The sequence below is a fragment of the Heptranchias perlo genome, chromosome 15 (genome assembly GCF_035084215.1).
Source record: "Heptranchias perlo isolate sHepPer1 chromosome 15, sHepPer1.hap1, whole genome shotgun sequence".
Classification (NCBI taxonomy): Eukaryota; Metazoa; Chordata; class Chondrichthyes; order Hexanchiformes; family Hexanchidae; genus Heptranchias; species Heptranchias perlo.
Window position 1 is genome coordinate 53,281,990 of NC_090339.1, and position 17,741 is coordinate 53,299,730.

The window sequence follows — 17,741 nt, forward strand, 5'->3', positions numbered from 1 at the left end:
TTAGGAACAGTCATACTTCCCAAAGCATTTGATAATCTTTACTTATCCTTTTGTGATGAATGGGGAGGTTGATTTCATATTTCTAATAATGTCCAATCTATATTTTTTAATATCTTTGCCCAGGAGTCTGACAGTCACTTTAAACATTGGGTATTTATGTGGTTCCTTCAGCTGCAGAGGATACATATTAAAAGTCTGGTATGCTGGAGGCCACTGCAGACATTATTCTCAAGAGTATTTCCTGACAGTTGCCTGCTTGGATATTGTTCTATTCAATTTGGTCAACTACGTATGGTTGGGCACAGTCAGGCAGGCAGAAATGTCTTTGAACTCTACTGTAAGTGACAGCTGTATTTATGTGGGCAAACACTATTCTGAATCTACACTTTTAAAAAGTGTCTTTTGTTTCACTGTATTTTCAAAATAATTTTGAATGGTATATCAGAGGCTGACCCGACTCCAAATCAGCAGTCACTCTGAAGGTGACAACGCTAGGGGAGGCTAGGGACTCAGCGGTAGCAAACAGCCACCTAAGGCACCAACACCGAGTTGCAAGGGTCATTTTTATGTTAAGTGTCTGTGCCCGAGATGCATCTTTATTGTTTGAACTTTCAATCATTGTAAACAACTAACATTTATACAGCACCTTTAATGTAGAAAAAGTCCCAAGGCGCTTTGCAAAAACGTAGTCAAAAATCGAGACCGCGCCAAAGGGGAAGATATTAATTAGGTGGAGTGACTAAAAGCTTTGTCAAAGAGATGGATTTTAAGAAGGGTGCTGAAGGAGGGGTTTAGGGAAGCAATTCCAGAGTTTAGGGCCTAGACGGCTGAAGGCACGGCCGCCAATATTATTCATTTATCATTTACTGTTTAATAAATCAAATTAGTAGTTTATAGCTTAAGCAATGATCTGAGTGTTTTTTCTTCCACCTACCAAAATCAAGGAAATCATGTGAGGATGTATTGCATATCTTGTAAATTGGAATACAGCAACAAGGGTACTCCATTCTATTGCTGGACTTGCAACATTTATCTAGATATTGGACAAGTAAAAACTATTTCTCCATCACTTCTCGACTGCCTCCATGCTATCAGACTGCTTGTCCGACATCAAGTCCTAGAGAGTCACAACTTCCTCCGCTTCAACATACGGAAGGTCAAAGCCAACACCCTTAGCCTCTGCTAAACACTGATCCCCTGCTATGGACTTCATTTTCCTCCCTGGACATTCAGGCTGAAACAGACCATCTGAAATCTTGGTGTCCTGTTAAACCCTGAGCTAAGGTTTAAACCCTGAGCTAAGGTTTAAACCCTACATCCTATCCTTCACCAAGGTTGCTTGCTTCTACATTTACAATATTGCCAAACTCCAACCTACCTTGACCTCTCCATTGCTGAAACCCTTATATATACACATGCCACTGTTGCTTCTAAAGTCAAAGATCCCAATGCCCTGCTTGCTGAATTCCCATTCTTCACCCTCAATAAACTCTAATATATCCAAAATTTTCAATCATATCTTATCCCTCTAAGTCCCATTTGTCCATCAGCCCCATCTTCGTTGACCTTCAATGCCTCCCCAGCCCCCATTGCATTAAATTTAAAATCCTCGTCTACAAATCCATTCATGGCCTTGCGTCACCCTATCTTTACAGGCTGTCCCTACAGCACTTTCCAAACAATTTGTTCCTCTAGTTCAAGCCTGTTATTCACCTCCCCTTCCCCCCATTTCATCTCACTATTTATGACAGAGCCTTTAGCTGCCTTGGTCCTACTCTTTGGAATTCCATCCCTGGAACTTTCCACCTTTAAAAACCTCCTCAAAAGCCATCTCTTCAACCAAGCTTTCCATTATCTATCCTAATCCCTCTCTTTCTGGTTTGGCATTGGTTTTCATCTGGGAAGCACCGTGAGATATTCCTCATGTTAAACATGCTATACAACTTCAAGTTGGTAACCCTACTGGTCATACAGCGAGGAACACTTTATCCATTATTGGGCTTTCAGGGTTATCTAAAGCAGGGTGGAAAGAATCTCAGCCCTCCAGGGTAGATTCGAGACCCAGACTTGCAGGTCAGTTATTAATAATGCCCTGCAGTACTGCAGACTTTCCTGTTTCAGGTAGTGGACTACCAAGTCTGCCGTGGAAGGTTTACTTGGTTCTGACCTTTCATCGCTAGCTGTGTCACCTTAATTTCAAAGAGACCTCAGTTATCTGTCCCCCACTGAAAGTGGATAGTCCCGAGGTAGCCATTAGACATCTGACAAGGACAAGTAGGCAGAAGGTCCTCTCAAGTGGTAGGGAAAACAGCACAATTCACCATGTATATGTGCATTGCCACCATCCTCCTGGCCACAGCACGGACACACACCATATCCTGTCAAACGATGGTTCCACTGGTTGGAAGTGCAGAGCTGCTCGTCTCTCTGCAACCCAATCATGGTAGGCAGCAAGCCTCAGATATATATGTATTTTAGACATGCCAAGTACCAGGTTTATTCATCACCAAATGTTTAAGCCAGGTCCTCATGCGAGGGGTTTTGATAAAGAGATGTGCCCCCTGTGAAGTTGTCATCCCCTCACTATCACTACCTATAACTTAATTAACTTGGGGGGGAGAAACAGGAGAAAGTGAAGAAAGCAGCTGTTATGATGATCTGGAATGAACTGGCTGAAAGGGTGATGGAAGCAGATTCAATAATAACTTTTAAAAGGGAATTGGATAAATACTTGAAAAGGAAACATTTGGAGGGCTAATGAGGAAAGAGCAGGGGAGTGGGATTAATTGGATAGCTCTTTCAAAAAGCCGGCAGAGGCACGATGGGCTGAATGGCATGCTTCTGTGCTGTATGATGATGATTCTAACAGGAAGAGGAGAAAGGAAAAAGAAACTAGTTGAACCCTAATCGCACCCTCATTATGACAGAGGGACACAACAGTAAACAAATGAAATAAATATAAACTTACCAAGAGACTATCCCTATAGGGGTGAGAAATCATAACTGTGATCGACTGGATGATTGTGTGGTGCTTGGGCTCTGAAAAGAAGGAAAGTGCAGTAAATTAACACTGAGCTCCAGCAAAACCATCCACAAGAAAGTTAAATCAAATTAATCAGGTTTTAATTTGGCATGTTAGTTATCTGAATTACTATAATTGCATCACTAAGTGGGAGTGAGTTTGGTGTATGCTACACCCAGAACAGATTTAAAAAATACACATCAGTGCAGAAATCTGTAATTACAAGCATCAGCTTCAATTTAAAATGGGCATCTTGCCATTATTTTCTTTTCCAGCTTTAATTTTCATTTGCAATGTTTCCTGAAGACAGCAACCCGTACTGCAGTATAGTCTCACAGATGGCACCAACCCATTGATAAGAGTCCTTAACTTTAGCATCTTTCAGCTCCACTTTTGGTCTGTTTCTGTTCGACCCCCTCTCCCACAAGGGGTGTGGACCTTTGCTGTGGTGCAGTTCCCTGGGCACCTGCTGCTCTCCGGTACCTCGTCCAAGTTATTTGATTGTTGGGGCATCATAGCGCAGTCTATATCTGTCCTCACCTGATGTCCACATAATGCTCACTTTCTTGTATGTGTCATCTCAGTGATCAGGATAACATGGTGGGGTAGTACAATTGACCTTAGTGCTACCGGGATAAAGGGCAGAACAATTAACCAGGGTTCCCACTTCTGATTACTAACCAGTGGCTGCCCTGTGGAAATTTTTTTCAACCCAAACTCCAGTCCCCTTAATCCCATTCAACCATAAATCGCAAAGTGTAATTTTATACCTTGAACAAAGTATAATGTTGTCATTAGGCCTAATCAGTGCACTGGTACCAATACACTACAGGGAAATTACATATAAGCCAATGTACTTTACAGTTGTACAATTCTTCTAATTTGGCACCTCCATTATTAGCATTCCCTATAAACACCAGGATTTCACCCTTGTGCTCAAATGGGCGCTCCATATACATCCCAAGTTTGGAACAGCGAAACCTATAATTATTCTGCAGAATGTACAAAATGGTCACAAACCAATAATTACATCTCACTAAAATCCTAGTGACAACAGGGAAGCAGATTTACAAAATGATCACGTATTCCACTCAACCCTTGTTCACGGCACCTTGCAGCACTACAATAGCCACCAGGGAAAGGGATTAGTATCATGCAGTTCTTAAACGAGTATTGAAAAAAATAAATTATCCAATTACAACATTCACAGAAAATATAAGGAAAAATAGCAAATAGAGAACCAAATTAGCACATGAATATGATCTGCTCAATGGTTTGAATCCCAAAGAAAATTAACTCTGCACATGTATGAAATATGATATCTGTGATTAAAGAACAAACCCAGGAGCTGTGACTTTTCAATTACTAATCGGAGTAAATACTTTTAGAAGGTCTTTCTCAAGATCTTTTTGCAGATGATCAGTTTTTTAATATACACAAGGCCCCATGTTCTGAATGTAAAACACAAACATAAATGGCTCCTTTACCTAACCGTTGAAGTCCAACAATACAATGAATACCTTGACCTACCTCATCTTTCGCAGTAATGGTGCGTGTTACAGGGGGAGACAATGGTGGAGAAGAGTTCACACTGTTAAGAGCAATAAAAAGGTTATCAGGATATGTAAAGTCACACTCAAAGTGGAACATAGTAATTTATTCCATTTTTTCCCTCTTACAGTATTCTCACCACCTCTTCCTGAAGATGCTGGATCTTACTGGAATATGTTTCCACAAATACTGGCTGCTTTCTGATTGGGCTCATTCTTCATGAATGAGCCGAGAAAATGTAAACAGCCTATTCGACTGTGTGGGGCATCGAGCCAAGTACAGTGCGTCAGCGTGCCACCAGGAAAGTGTGTTGGTTAGCTTTAAGCTTAGGGATATACACACGGTAGATCTTGGTCCAAAACAAAACATCATTTTCTTCTGGTCCCACATATTTGATAAATTCATCTGACCTTGCTGTTTCTTTTCTTAGCATTTTCTTTTAACACAACCTCAGGTGTCACAAAGATTAGGAATTGGTTTTTAAATCTTATTCCCATTGCTGATCTGAGCATTCTATGGTCATTGCTCCTATTACACAGAACATACAGTACAGAAACAGGCCATTTGGCCCAACAGGTTCACGCCAGTGTTTATGCTCCACATGAACCTCCTTCCTCCATATTTCATCTAACCCGATCAGCATATCCTTCTATTCCTTTCTCCCTCATGTGTTTATCTAGCTTCCCATTAAATATATCTGTGCTAGTCGCCTCAACTACTCCTTATGGTAGCAAGTTCCACCTTCTAACCACTCTTTGGATAAAGAAGTTTCTCCTGAATTCCCTATTGGATTTATTAGTGACTATTTTATATTTATGGCCCCTAGTTCTGGTCTCCACCGCAAATGGAAACATCTTCTCTACATGATGACTGATTTCTCTTGTCCCATCGAAGTTCCAAATATACTGTTTGCATGCCCTCCTTTCTCTTTGCATTGTCACCATTTTGAAATCAAGGTAGTGTCCAACTGTAACTCATTGTTTCTCAGGATCCAATACCCAGCAAGCTTTTGAAAACCAAGCTTACCATCACCAAACCACTACATGATTTACCTCATACCATCTCCCCCTGTTTTCAACAGCTAATAAGACACTATGGTTAAACACTGCTGTTTGATAAATTCATGTTTCAGGATGAGCATTTCTTTCTTCCCAGTTTACACATATTAAGAGTTTTTAAAATAGGAATATAGAGGTGTTTCTAGATTGTGTTAATTCTTCAATGTGAGGTTTCCCACCATTTAAAGAGTCAATGTATTTCCGCTATTGCCATGTTTATAAATTCTCCCCATGTACACACCATGGAATTTATTCTATTAAAAGACCTGGAATAATAATGCAAAATAAAAAAAAGGGACGAAGCATTCACCTTTTTAACCAATTCTTCTTCAAAAAATATAATTTACTCTCTACCTCTCCCTCCTGTATACATTCATTTTGGGATTTCACAAGATAGATACAAGATGAGGGTGACTATTCATCCCATCTTAACTCATTCATCCAGAATTTTAAAAAAATTCCATCATGTCATCTGACTGTCTCTTGAATGAATTGAAGGTTTCATATCCACAACCCAACCCAGAAGAGCATCACTAAGGTTGATCATTCTAACAAATAAGTTCTTCCGACTCCTACAATACTTTTCTTTCACCAGCTTTAGTTGCTCCCCACCCCCTCTCCCTTCGCCTGGTATGCTAGCGTAGCTTGAAGTTGTGCTCTGGATTATCCTGATCAATGCCCTTTCCTCTCTTGTACATTTCTATAAAGTCCTTTCTCAGTCATGTGCTTTCCAGGCTGAAGACCCTCAGTTTATCCAGTCTCTCCTTAAACGCTAAGGATCAGCCGTGTGACTTTTCTTCTGTATGACCTCCATGGTTTCAATGTTTCTCATATCTTGGTGACCAAAATGAACACATTACTCAATGTACCATCTGACTACTGTTTACTTTTAGCATGGTATCTCCCAACTTACACTCAACTAACCTAGGAATATAATTTAGCCTTTGTTAATTGCTACTCTACACTGATTTGACATGTTAAACACTATCACTTCAAATCCCTTCCTGCTTCACTGTTAGCTATTACTACACCAACCAAAGAATACTCGTGACATCTACTTTTCCTACCAAAATGTAGTACTGTGCACTTATCGTCATTGAATTGCAATGGCCAGCGATTTGCCCAATTGCACATCTTAATCAAACTCTTTTGGCAAGTTCCTAGCTGCTTTGTCCATCTCAACAGCCCACCCCCTTTCCTAGTTTAGCATCATCTGCAAACTTGACCAGTTTGCATTATGTTTCTATATCTAAGCCGTTAATATAGATTAGGAACAGTAGAGCCCTAGAATCAAACCCTGGGCTACCTGCTCAGTACTACCTACCCACCCTCCCAAAATCACTTCCCCAAAAAGTATCTGCTGGTCCTTATCTCCCAACAAGTACCTCCTTCAAACAATTCCTTATCCACACCCAGGTTCTACCTTGAATTCCCATTGATTTCAGTAGCAGCCTTTCATGAGGAATTTTATCAAAGACTTTTTGATAATCTAGTAGACCATGTCACATGGCTTTTCACTGTCCACTTGAGATGTCAATTAGTCAAAAAGGTCAAAGTTCATCAGGTAGGATCTTCCCCTTCTAAAGCCATGTTGGTTTGTGTTTTATCAGCTTGTGCTCATAGATAACCTTAAGTTTGTTCCCAATTACATTTTTTTTAAAAATGGGTACTGATATTAAACTCATGAGTATATAATAGCTCAAGTTATACATGTCCCATTTTATGAATATGGATATTTCTTAAGCTTGTCAATTTGATCCAATTAAAAGAATTGGACAATCTGTCGGTGCAATGAAATTCACACGAGGTGTTAATGTTCTAAAACTGACATTTAGTAAATGTCAAATACTTACAGTACAATATTACTACACCAACATTTTCTCCACTTTAACTCCCTGAATCTAATATGGGATTCCTGAAAATTGTATGTGAAGATCTGAAAGGATTCCTGTTTTTCAGGATCTATGCTACATTAGTGGTGAGCAACATCAGAGTTTGAACAGGTAGCTGGTTTCACAATTCGAGACCCAACGTTGAGTGTGCTACTGATTGTTGCCTTCAATGTATTGATACACAGCCAAAGAGCTTCTCTTTAATCTCATGTACACTTCAGTTTTTAAGTATTTCCTGTAACTATAAGTAAATGCACCCCCAGACTGAATTATTTAAACACTAGTGATTTGGCAGGATATTTCCCCTTATTTTCTCATTTAAATGTAAAGCTTCATTTCTAAGCTCATACATCGCAATTCCAGAAACAAATGTGTTGTAAAAAGGAGAGCCACTGATGGTCTCTATAATTTATTGAATGTTGTCATTTGTCAGCAATGAACTGATGGTTAATGAACAAGCCTGGGGTGGTTATTTGGCAATCAAGTGCCTGCCACATACAAAGCATGCTGCTGGAAACTAGGAAAAGAAGAACTACTCAGGAGCTTCATAACCTTCATATCCTCATCCAAATAACATGCCCGACCTCTGATCAGAACATGAGAGTTCCAGGTTGTAATTTTTTATTATTATTTGTTTGTGGGATATGGGACTCACTGGCAGAGTGTTTTTTTCCCAATCCGTAATTACCCTGAGGTGGTGGTGATAGGTCTTTCTCTTTAAACCACTGCAGTCCCTATAGTGATGGTGCTTCCATGATGATGTTACGTAGGGAATTCCATCATATTGGCCCAGCAACAATGAAGGAAGAACAGCATCTGTCCAAGTCATGATGGCATGAGACATCGAGGAAAACCTAGATAGCAATAGTGTTTTTGCAACTTTGCTGCTTTTGTTTTTCTCAGTGGATTCCATCAAGAACATAAGAAATAGGAGCAGGAGTAGGCCATACGACCCCCCGAGCCTGTTTCGCCATTCAATCAGATCATGGCTAATCTTCTACAAACTCCACTTTCCTGCATGATCCCCATATCCCTTGATTCTCCCTACAGTCCAAAAATCTATCTATCTATCTCAGCCTTGAATATATTCAATGATTCAGCATCCACAGCCCTCTGGGATAGAGAATTCCAAAGATTCACAACTCTGCAAAGAAATTCCTCTTCATCTCAGTCTTGAATGGCCAACCCCTTACCCTGCGACTATACCCCCTAGTTCTAGACTCTCTAGCCAGGGGAAACAATCTCTCAGCATCTACCCTGTCAAGCCCCCTCAGAATCTTATATATGTCAATGAGATCACCTCTCATTCTTCTAAACTCCATACAGTATAGGCCCTTTCTACTCAACCTCTCCTCATAGGACAACCCTCTCATCCCAGGAATTAATCTAGTGAATCTTCGTTGCACCGCCTTCAAGGCAAGTATATCCTTCCTTAGATAAGGAGACCAAAACTGTACCCAGTACTCTAGGTGAGGTCTCACTAAAGCCCTGTACAACTGTAGTAAGACTTCCTTACTCTTGTACTCCAACCCCCTTGCAATAAGGGCCAACATGCTATTTGCTTTCCTCATTGCTTGCTGTACCTGCATATTAACTTTTAGTGTTTCTTGTACGAGGACACCCAAATAGCCCTGAATGCCAACATTTAATAGTTTCTCACCATTTAAAAAAAATTCTGTTTTTCTATCCTTCCTACCAAAGTGAATAACCTCACATTTCCCCACATTATACTCCATCTGCCACCTTCTTGCCCCTTTGCAGATTCTGTGTCCTCCTCACAGCTTACTTTCCCACCTAGCTTTGTAACATCAGCAAACTTGGATACATTACACTTGGTCCCTTCATCCAAGTCATTAATATAGATTGTAAATAGCTGAGGCCCATGCACCAATCCTTGCGGCACCCCACTAGTTACAGCCTGCCAACCTGAGAATGACCCGTTTATCCCTACTCTCTGTTTTCTGTCCTTTAACCAATCCTCTATCCATACTAATATATTACCCCCAACCCCATGAGCCCTTACCTTGTATAACAATCTTTTATGAGGAACCTTAATCGAATGCCTTTTGAAAATCCAAATATACTACATCCATTGATTCTCCTTTATCTACCCTTCTAGTTACATCCTCAAAAAACTCAAATAAATTTGTCAATCACGCTTTCCCTTTCATGAAACCATGTTGACTCTGCCTAATCATATTATGATTTTCTAAGTGCCCCATTACCACTTCCTTAATAATGGATTCCAGCATTGATAATGCATACTGCAATCACAATACACCAGTGGTGAAGGGGGTGTTTCCCTGGATGGTGTTGAGCTTAAGTGTTGTTGCAGCAACACCCATCCAGGCAAGTGGTGAGAATTCCATCATACTCCTGACTTGAGTCTTAGAGGTAGTGGAGCGGCAGTGAGCAATCAGATGGTGAGCCACTTGTTGAAGACTACCCAGGCCTTTGTCATCTTCTTGCAGCAACCATATTGATACAGCTGTACCTGTAAGCTTCTGGTCAGTCGTTACCTCCAGGATGTTGGCGGTGGGGTATTTGCCAGTGGTGATGCTCTTGAAGGTCAATGGTTGCCCCTTTTCTTGTTGGAGACACTACACTCAGAGCTCATCACCTTCACTACGTCCAGTGCATTCAATTGCTTCTTCATGGAGTGGATAGTGGCATCTATGACAGAAAGGACCTCGGAAGGAGGCCGAGTAGAATCTTCCACGTAGCACTTTTGGCTGAAAACATTTGGAAATACTTCAGCTGTGTCACTTGCATTCACATCTTGGGTTCTGAAATGGTCGAGGATGGGAATGTTAATGGAGTCTCCTCTTCCTGTTGCTTCAATGCCCACTAATATTGTTGACTGGCTTTTGTCCGTCCCTCGGTCCTCTCCAAGTGATGTGCAACATGGAGGAGTACAGATTTGTCAGTTTTGGTGGTGGGGGGAGCAGTAGGTGGTAATCAGCAGGATATTTCCTTGGCCTTGTTTGACCTGAAGCCATGGGATTCAGAGTAAATGTGGAGGACTCCCATGGCCATGCCTACCCAATTGTGACCCCACCTGTGGTGAGTTTATTCTGCTGATGGGACAGGACATATCCAGGGATGGTGGAGGAGTATGGGATGTTGTCTATTAGATATGACTCTCGAGTATGGCTAGGTTCAGCTGTTTGACTAGTCTGTGGGACTGCCATTTAGACAGGGAAGACTTTCATCCGATCAATCTGTTGGATTCCAAGCCCAGATCCCAAAGGTTGAAGTGGTTCACACATTCCAACACCTCAAACTGTATCTATACTGTATAGTGACTGATCAAGATTAAAACACAATTATATTAAGAATCTAACCTTGTTCATACTGCAGAATGCTTTGGAACATTGAATTGTTCATGCACATTGAATTGTTCCCATCTTATTATGGTTTAACAAAAACGGGGGGAAAATGTGCTGAGTAGTACACGGCATCCCTGTCATACAATTGTGCACTAAATGTTTTCTTTTTCCCCATTTCTCACTTAATCTACACCAAGTGCAGCTACATTTTAGGTTCTGTTGACACACCTGAAATACAGCCAGAACAGAAGTATGACAGCTAGCAGCCAATCATGTTAATTTACTGCTGCAAGTTTCAACATGGAAAGTGCTAGCATTACATTGGCAGGAAGACCAACTTTCCAAAATATGGTCATTCGTTAAGTTTATGTTGAGACACTCAAGAATCAAATCCCCCACACATTTTCATCCATTTACTGTTATAAATAAGGGATGGGATTACTTTCTGTCTCACTCTCTTACTATTCTTTTCTTCTCTTTGCTGGAGTTGAACCATTTCAGAAAAATCCCGCAGACCAGAATAAAGAACCGGCAGCTTGTCCTCCACCACCAACATTCAAAAGGACAGAGCAGAAGATGAGATGGATAAGTAAATAGGTAGTGGTTAGGTGACACCAAGCTCTCAGGAGGAAGGAAAGACTGAGGGAGCTATTAAGTTCCACAACTCTGGTGGCAGAACCAAAACCCACCAGGCATTTGTACAGCAGGTGAAGAAAACAGTACACTCCTACCTGGAATTAGTCCCGGGGTTATCCACAACAACTTCAGACACTCCATAATGCTCCCTCACCATTACAATCTAACATGTAATTTATACCTGTATACCATTATTGCACGTTTTAACCAAAGAACGATGGCAATAAAAACATTTCTAAAAAGGGACTCCAGTTTTGAGACCCTGTGAGGGGAAGAGGTAGATTAGAAGATGGTGTGATCAGTGTTGATTACTTCCAGCTCTATCTTCCCAACAGTCTTACTCACGCAACCTGCAGAAATTATGGCGTACAATGCAAACAGTAAATGCAACTTTAACTTCCCCACAGAGAACTCTGGGTTGGATTTTTCTCCTGGACATTAAATGTGTTGCCTGATTTTTCCAACATTTTTTACCCAAAAAAAAGATCTACCACTGTCCTATCAGGGAACATCCAAACATTACTGTGCACATCATACACATACAGTCAGGGTAAAAAGGAAGGGATCTAAAATAGATGTCAGCATCTACCCAAAAGTATTCCAAATACAGCTGCCTTATTAAAGTAGATGTTGCCAACATTCCTACTTCAAAAAGATACTCACCAGGGATTTCCTCAAGGGTTCTCCTAATCAGCTGCCATAACTCCAGCCGAAGATCGGGGAGGGGGGGGGGGGGGTAGAAACCCCGTTTATGGGTATATCGGGGTTTCCATCAATCTTCCAAAGTTACAGTGGCTGATCAGGAGAACCTGAAGAAATTCCTGGTCACTTTGTTTTATTGATCTGTAGGCACTTAATTGTGAATCTCCCTCATATTGAACAATCAACTGAACAGTAACCGACTCCCCCGTCAGAGGGCCTCTCTGCAAATTGGACCGTTTTAGGGATACTGGCAACCAGGGTTACTTCCTTGTGCCCTGTGGCAGTTTCTTATTATTGAGAAGCCTAGGTGAAAGGCCAAGGCCTTGGCCAAAATGAGCAGGAGAGAAGATGAGATAAGTCAAGGAGAGGTGGTTAGGTTTTATGTAGCTGATTTTAGGTATGTGATGTCACTGGCACAAGCGCAGCAGGAACTTATCAGCTGGTCCCCCACCTGCTTTCAGCCACAAATGGAGTGTAACCTAGAGAAAGCAAGTGGATTAGGGAGAATATGGGAGCAGGTGATTTCATAGCTTAGAAAGAAACTCTTGACCACACAGATTAGTAAAACACTTCCAAATAGCTACATAAAACTTAGCCACTGCTCTTGGTTTTATTTCAACCTCTCCTGCTCATTTCAGCCTGGGGGGGTGGGGGAGGGGAGGTTCTCCACTACAGGCCATGATCCTTCACTCGGACTTCTCAATAAAAAGAAAACCACCAAGCACATGAAAGCAGCCTGATTACATGTCTCCTGATTTTCAACTCCTCCCTTCTCCCCAAGGAGCACCCAAACTCAGTACATCCCCAAAGCAATGCAGCAGAGATTAGTAACTTAGCAGCATATGGAGAATTAAACCTTTAGTCTTTCCTCCACCCTCCCACCATGCAGTGCCACAACACCTTTCGTTGGCACTCCATTCATGGCACAAACAGTAAGGCAACTATCCTGAACTCTATGTAATTATTTATAATTGAAGCGTCCAAACGAGTGGCCAATTTGTTTCACCCCAAAGATTTATTCAACAGAAAACTTGATTTTGTCAGGACTTCAGCACAAGTCACAGTGAGCAATTTTCTTAGTTCCGAGCTCCTGGCAATTAAGCTTTTCTCGTAGAATTTATCCATCCTTAAAACGTTTGTTATTTAAAATAAAAATCTTGAAGAAGATTATTATAAAAGGTCTTTCGGGAACGAAACATTTCTGCCCTAGATTTAACAAAGGGGCAAGTGATTACCAGTGGGTTATGGAAGGCATCAATAGTAATTATTGTCTCTTACCCGCCTGTTTTTCTAGCAGCCTTTTCGAAAAACTTGGCTCTGGAAGCAACCCTATAAATTAAAACAGTAAAGTCTAAGAATTCCCTTGCAAAAAGTTAACTATCACAAATCCAAGAGGAAAGATTATCGCTCCATGTTCCAGTGGCTGCCTGCCTAGAAATGCACTCTAGCTCAAACGCTTGTTAATCGTTACAAAATCTTTCATTCGGAGGTATGCCTGAAATGGATTTTTTTTTTTAAAAACACAAATCAAAAGTGTCCCTGTGGAGCAGATGTTCCCACACGCCAGCCTCATAGAAATAATCACATTCTTTAAAAACGAAGACTACATTTTATGTCACAGTTATCAGTGTCACAATTCTGGGTAAAAGAGTTGAGTCTCACAGGCTCCTTGTGTAGCTGCCCTGAGCTGGCACTGCGATGCCTCCTCAGGCGCCAGGGTGTTGCTTCTCCAGAAACTGCTTTTAAAGACAGTGTGCGGGCCAAAGAAAAAGTGCAATTGGCAATTTCTTTCAAAAGAAGTGGTTTTAATTTTGTTGACTCATTTAGACTGAAATTCAAAACCAAAGCAAAAATCATAAGATCTACACGATATACTCAGATAATGTAATGTTTGGAAAATCCTCCAAAAGCAATTTATTGCAACTTTCCCCCACCACCCTACCCGCCCCCCCACCCCATTCAAAATGAAACATTGCTATATGTATTAAACCTAAAGCACAATCAGAAGCGAGCAAGTACTGGTGACCTGCCCTAACCAAAGGAGCAAGAGAGACTTGAGAGAGTGCATGTCACAATGCACCAAGATCACAAATACAAGACCCCTTGGGAAAGAAAAATAAAAATCAGCCAAGATTCTTCTTGATCATTATCTAATGTGTGCACACGTGGATAGCAATTGTGGATGGGCTCTAGCATTGCTGTCATATCCCCTTTCGTCATATAGCTTGCCAGTTCATTCAGGAAAGGCACCAGTGAGATTGTACCCCAGCATGAATCATTGGTTTCAGCAGAGGCGAAGAGTGGGGGGGGGGGGGTGGAAAAAGGAGGCAAAAAGTGTGTGGGGGGGGGGGGAAAAGAGAGGAGGCGAAAAGTGTGGGGGGGGGGGTGGGAAGAGGAGAGGAGGCGAAAAGGAACAAAGGCAGGAGAGAGGAGCGAAGAGAGGAGAGAAAAGAAGAACGTAAGGGACTGGGTTGGTGCCCATTAATCTTTCATCTCTAGCACCCGAGTTCCAATCTAACCCAAACTTATTTGGTGAAAATCTTTCTTTGCTGGCTTTGGGGGCACTAAGTGAAATTAGTTTGGGAAGTCTCAATCTGGTTCGTAGTTTGGGAACTGGAAATGTGACACCGGTGTGATAAATGGTGTTTTTCTGAAGTTAGGACCGAAGTACACAGCGAGAGCAGAATAAAGACGGCTGAAATGGGTGCACCATCACCACAGTGGGAAGCACTGAAACTCACTGGGAAAAATGGAAGAAGTGGTTAAATCAGTCTCTGTACATGCAGCAACTCCGCTTTCCTGACATCTGGTGCTCATGCAAAACCAGAACACTCGTTTGTTTGTAGCAGTCACGAATAAAAGTTTAGTGACTGGTATCCAGGCTTTATCAGTGTCGTAAAAACATATCCAACAATTTTGTGTTAATGAATTTTAATGCCTGGACCAGGGAAATTCCTTGACCTGGATAATTAAGTAGTGAATAAACTGTCACCTTTTATTGCATCATTTGATTCATTAAAGCAGAAGACTAGAATGAAGATCATCAAGGAGTGGTTTTGCATTTCCCCCACTTCACTTAGTTCCTAACTGAAATCACATCGAGCAGAATCTGCAGCAATCTCCTTGCAAGGGCGAGGGTAACATTGCTCTGAGATCTTTGAGGGTAACCTGGCATCTCCTAATGGTTAGCAGAGGAATGGAGCAGGTTGCCTGTACTTTTAGAAACAGAAGTTCAAGTCCAGGTGGACTAGCAGAAATAGAGGGAACAATTTACAATGGAACTCCTCCCCACCCAAAAAAAAATTAAAACTTAGTCAAATAAGTTAATCAACGTGAAATCAGCAGGAACGTAACATTTTATTACAAGCAGCGTCAGAATGCTGCAAGTGAAACTGGTGCAGATTGCATGCCCTAGGTTTCAACCTAGCTCAAAGTATGGCCAATCTAGCAGACTAACAGAGCGAGTTGCTGGAAGTTTTAATCCTGTAATTGGTACAGATTCTGTCTGTGCTATGCAATTGCCATTTCAATCTGTTCACAAAACCGTGGCATTAGGCCAGCCTTTCCTACGAGCGCATCTTTAACCGAACCTCAACTGCAGCACAGGAGAAATTCCTTTGCATTCAACTGCTTAACTTAAACAAATAGTATTTGAACTAAACCCGAGGTAGATCATAAAAAAAAGTTGCGAACAGTAAAATAACCAACTCGCAGGCAAATGGGCCGTGCAGTACTTCAGATGCCAAATTCACATTGTGAGGGTTAGAAGGTCTAATCCCAGCTTTGTGAAAATGAGATTTAACTTCACACAAAGAAGAAAAATGAACAATTATTGGCAAATAGACCTGTACTCAAAAGGAATGAGATTGTAAATCAGTTTGCAATTTTAGTTCCTGTCTTCCTTTAATATATATGTTTTCTATTTTAAGTCTTTCTGTGCCATACAACATATCCTAGCCTAGAGGGGGGAGGGTTTAACCTGTTCCCAAGCTCCTGGGCTGTGAAGGCAGTGCGGGATGATCTGGAATCTGATGGTATTTTTCTCCTTCTAAGCACTTCCCTCAAAGCCCAGATATGGAAATCCCCATGCGTGGGAGCAAGTAACCATTTGAAAATATGTGGCCAAATCAGAAGAGTTTATCTATTTACCCCCTCGCTACTTCCAGGTCAGAATACCCAAAAGGTGTTCAAAACAGAGTTCAGTTCTCTCAACCTTGCTCTCTTTCCCCAATGGTTTTTTTAAAAACTATTGTGTTGTGGCATTTCTCATTGAATTTCTTTCACAAAACGCCCCCACATATTTGCAAAATGTAATCATTTAAACAATACCAGATAATACTGACTGGAATTGGAGTTTGTTTAAATCACAAGAGGCTTTTGTTAATAAAAAGATCTTTAACAGCAGAATCAGCAATTGTTAGATCAATATCATCAGGGTGGGGAGGGAATTTAATCACAATAAAAGCAATCAAGAACTCCAGAATTGTTGTAAGTGGATCAATTTAATGTGTATTTTTTTATATATTAAGATGCATTAACAGCTCCTTCAATAGCTCAGTTAGTTTATCTGGTGAGTAGCTGAGCCTTACAGCAAGGTCCCAGGTTCCATCCCCAGCCTGTGTTGAATTAGCAGATCTCTTCGAGAGGCCTAAGCAGCAAGGTCCCTACAATTGGCCACAGCCAAATGAGGAGGGGACCATCGGCCAAGGGTTCCTGCTTCTCATTGCGATCAAGTGGCCCCTTCTGTAAGTGTGTGTAAGGTGTACACAGGATCAGACTCCCCCGTGATAACACCCAAGGTTGAATAGTCTGCTAACTCATTATCTAATCTCGCACATGATGGCTTGGGTGAGGTAACTGAGGGGATCTGATGCCCATGAAGCTATGGTCCATTGCCTCCAGAAGATGATGCCAGACAATTGGAGAGGGGGAAAAAGCGGAGAAACAAAAGTACAATTCAAAACAAAGCTTACACAGAAGGTGGAATATCTTCCGTGCTGGTGGCCTGTTCCAATTTCAGCGGTGGGGGGATTTTGTCTCGACAGGGAGGGTCTGGTGGTCTCATGGGAGGACGCTGCAAGCCAGATGTTGAACTCTTCTCTCGCTGCACGTTAACATTACTATAATCACCTGAAAACCAAGAAAAATAATGTTAGCTCGCGTTGGCAAATATCCTCCAAATCACTGAGAAATTAATGTTTCCACCATCAGAGGGTCTTGTTGGGGCCAGGAGGATACTTTAGAATCATAGAAAATTTACGGGCACAAAAGTAGGCTAGTGTCCGCACCGGCTGAGAAACGAGCCACCCAGCCTAATCCCACTTTCCCACATTTGGTCCATAGCTCTGCAGGTCACGGCTCTTCAGGTGCACATCCAGGTTTTTTTTTAAATTAAAATGAGTTGAGGGTTTCTGCCTTTACCACCCTCTCAGGCAGTGAGTTCCAGACCCCCACCACCCTCTGGGTGAAAAAAAAATCTTTCCTCATTTCCACTCTAATCTTTCTAGCAATCACTTTAAATCTATGCCCCCTGGTTATTGACCCCTCTGCT

General features: G+C 41.5%; 1 protein-coding gene across 3 annotated transcripts in view; it reads right to left on the reverse strand.

Moving 5' to 3' along the window:
- ophn1 (oligophrenin 1) overlaps positions 1-17,741 on the reverse strand; it is a 211,963-nt gene that overhangs the window by 32,888 nt on the left and 161,334 nt on the right. For 2 of the 3 annotated variants that reach the window (XM_067997231.1, XM_067997229.1), the window contains exons 21-24: positions 17,164-17,320; positions 13,469-13,519; positions 4,553-4,613; positions 2,969-3,039 (exon numbers count right to left, since the gene is read on the reverse strand). In XM_067997231.1, the coding sequence (XP_067853332.1) occupies positions 2,998-3,039; positions 4,553-4,613; positions 13,469-13,519; positions 17,164-17,320 (311 nt within the window). In that variant the 3' untranslated portion in view covers positions 2,969-2,997. The remainder of the gene's footprint in view (positions 1-2,968; positions 3,040-4,552; positions 4,614-13,468; positions 13,520-17,163; positions 17,321-17,741) is intronic. The other variant, XM_067997232.1, reaches the window with a different exon arrangement.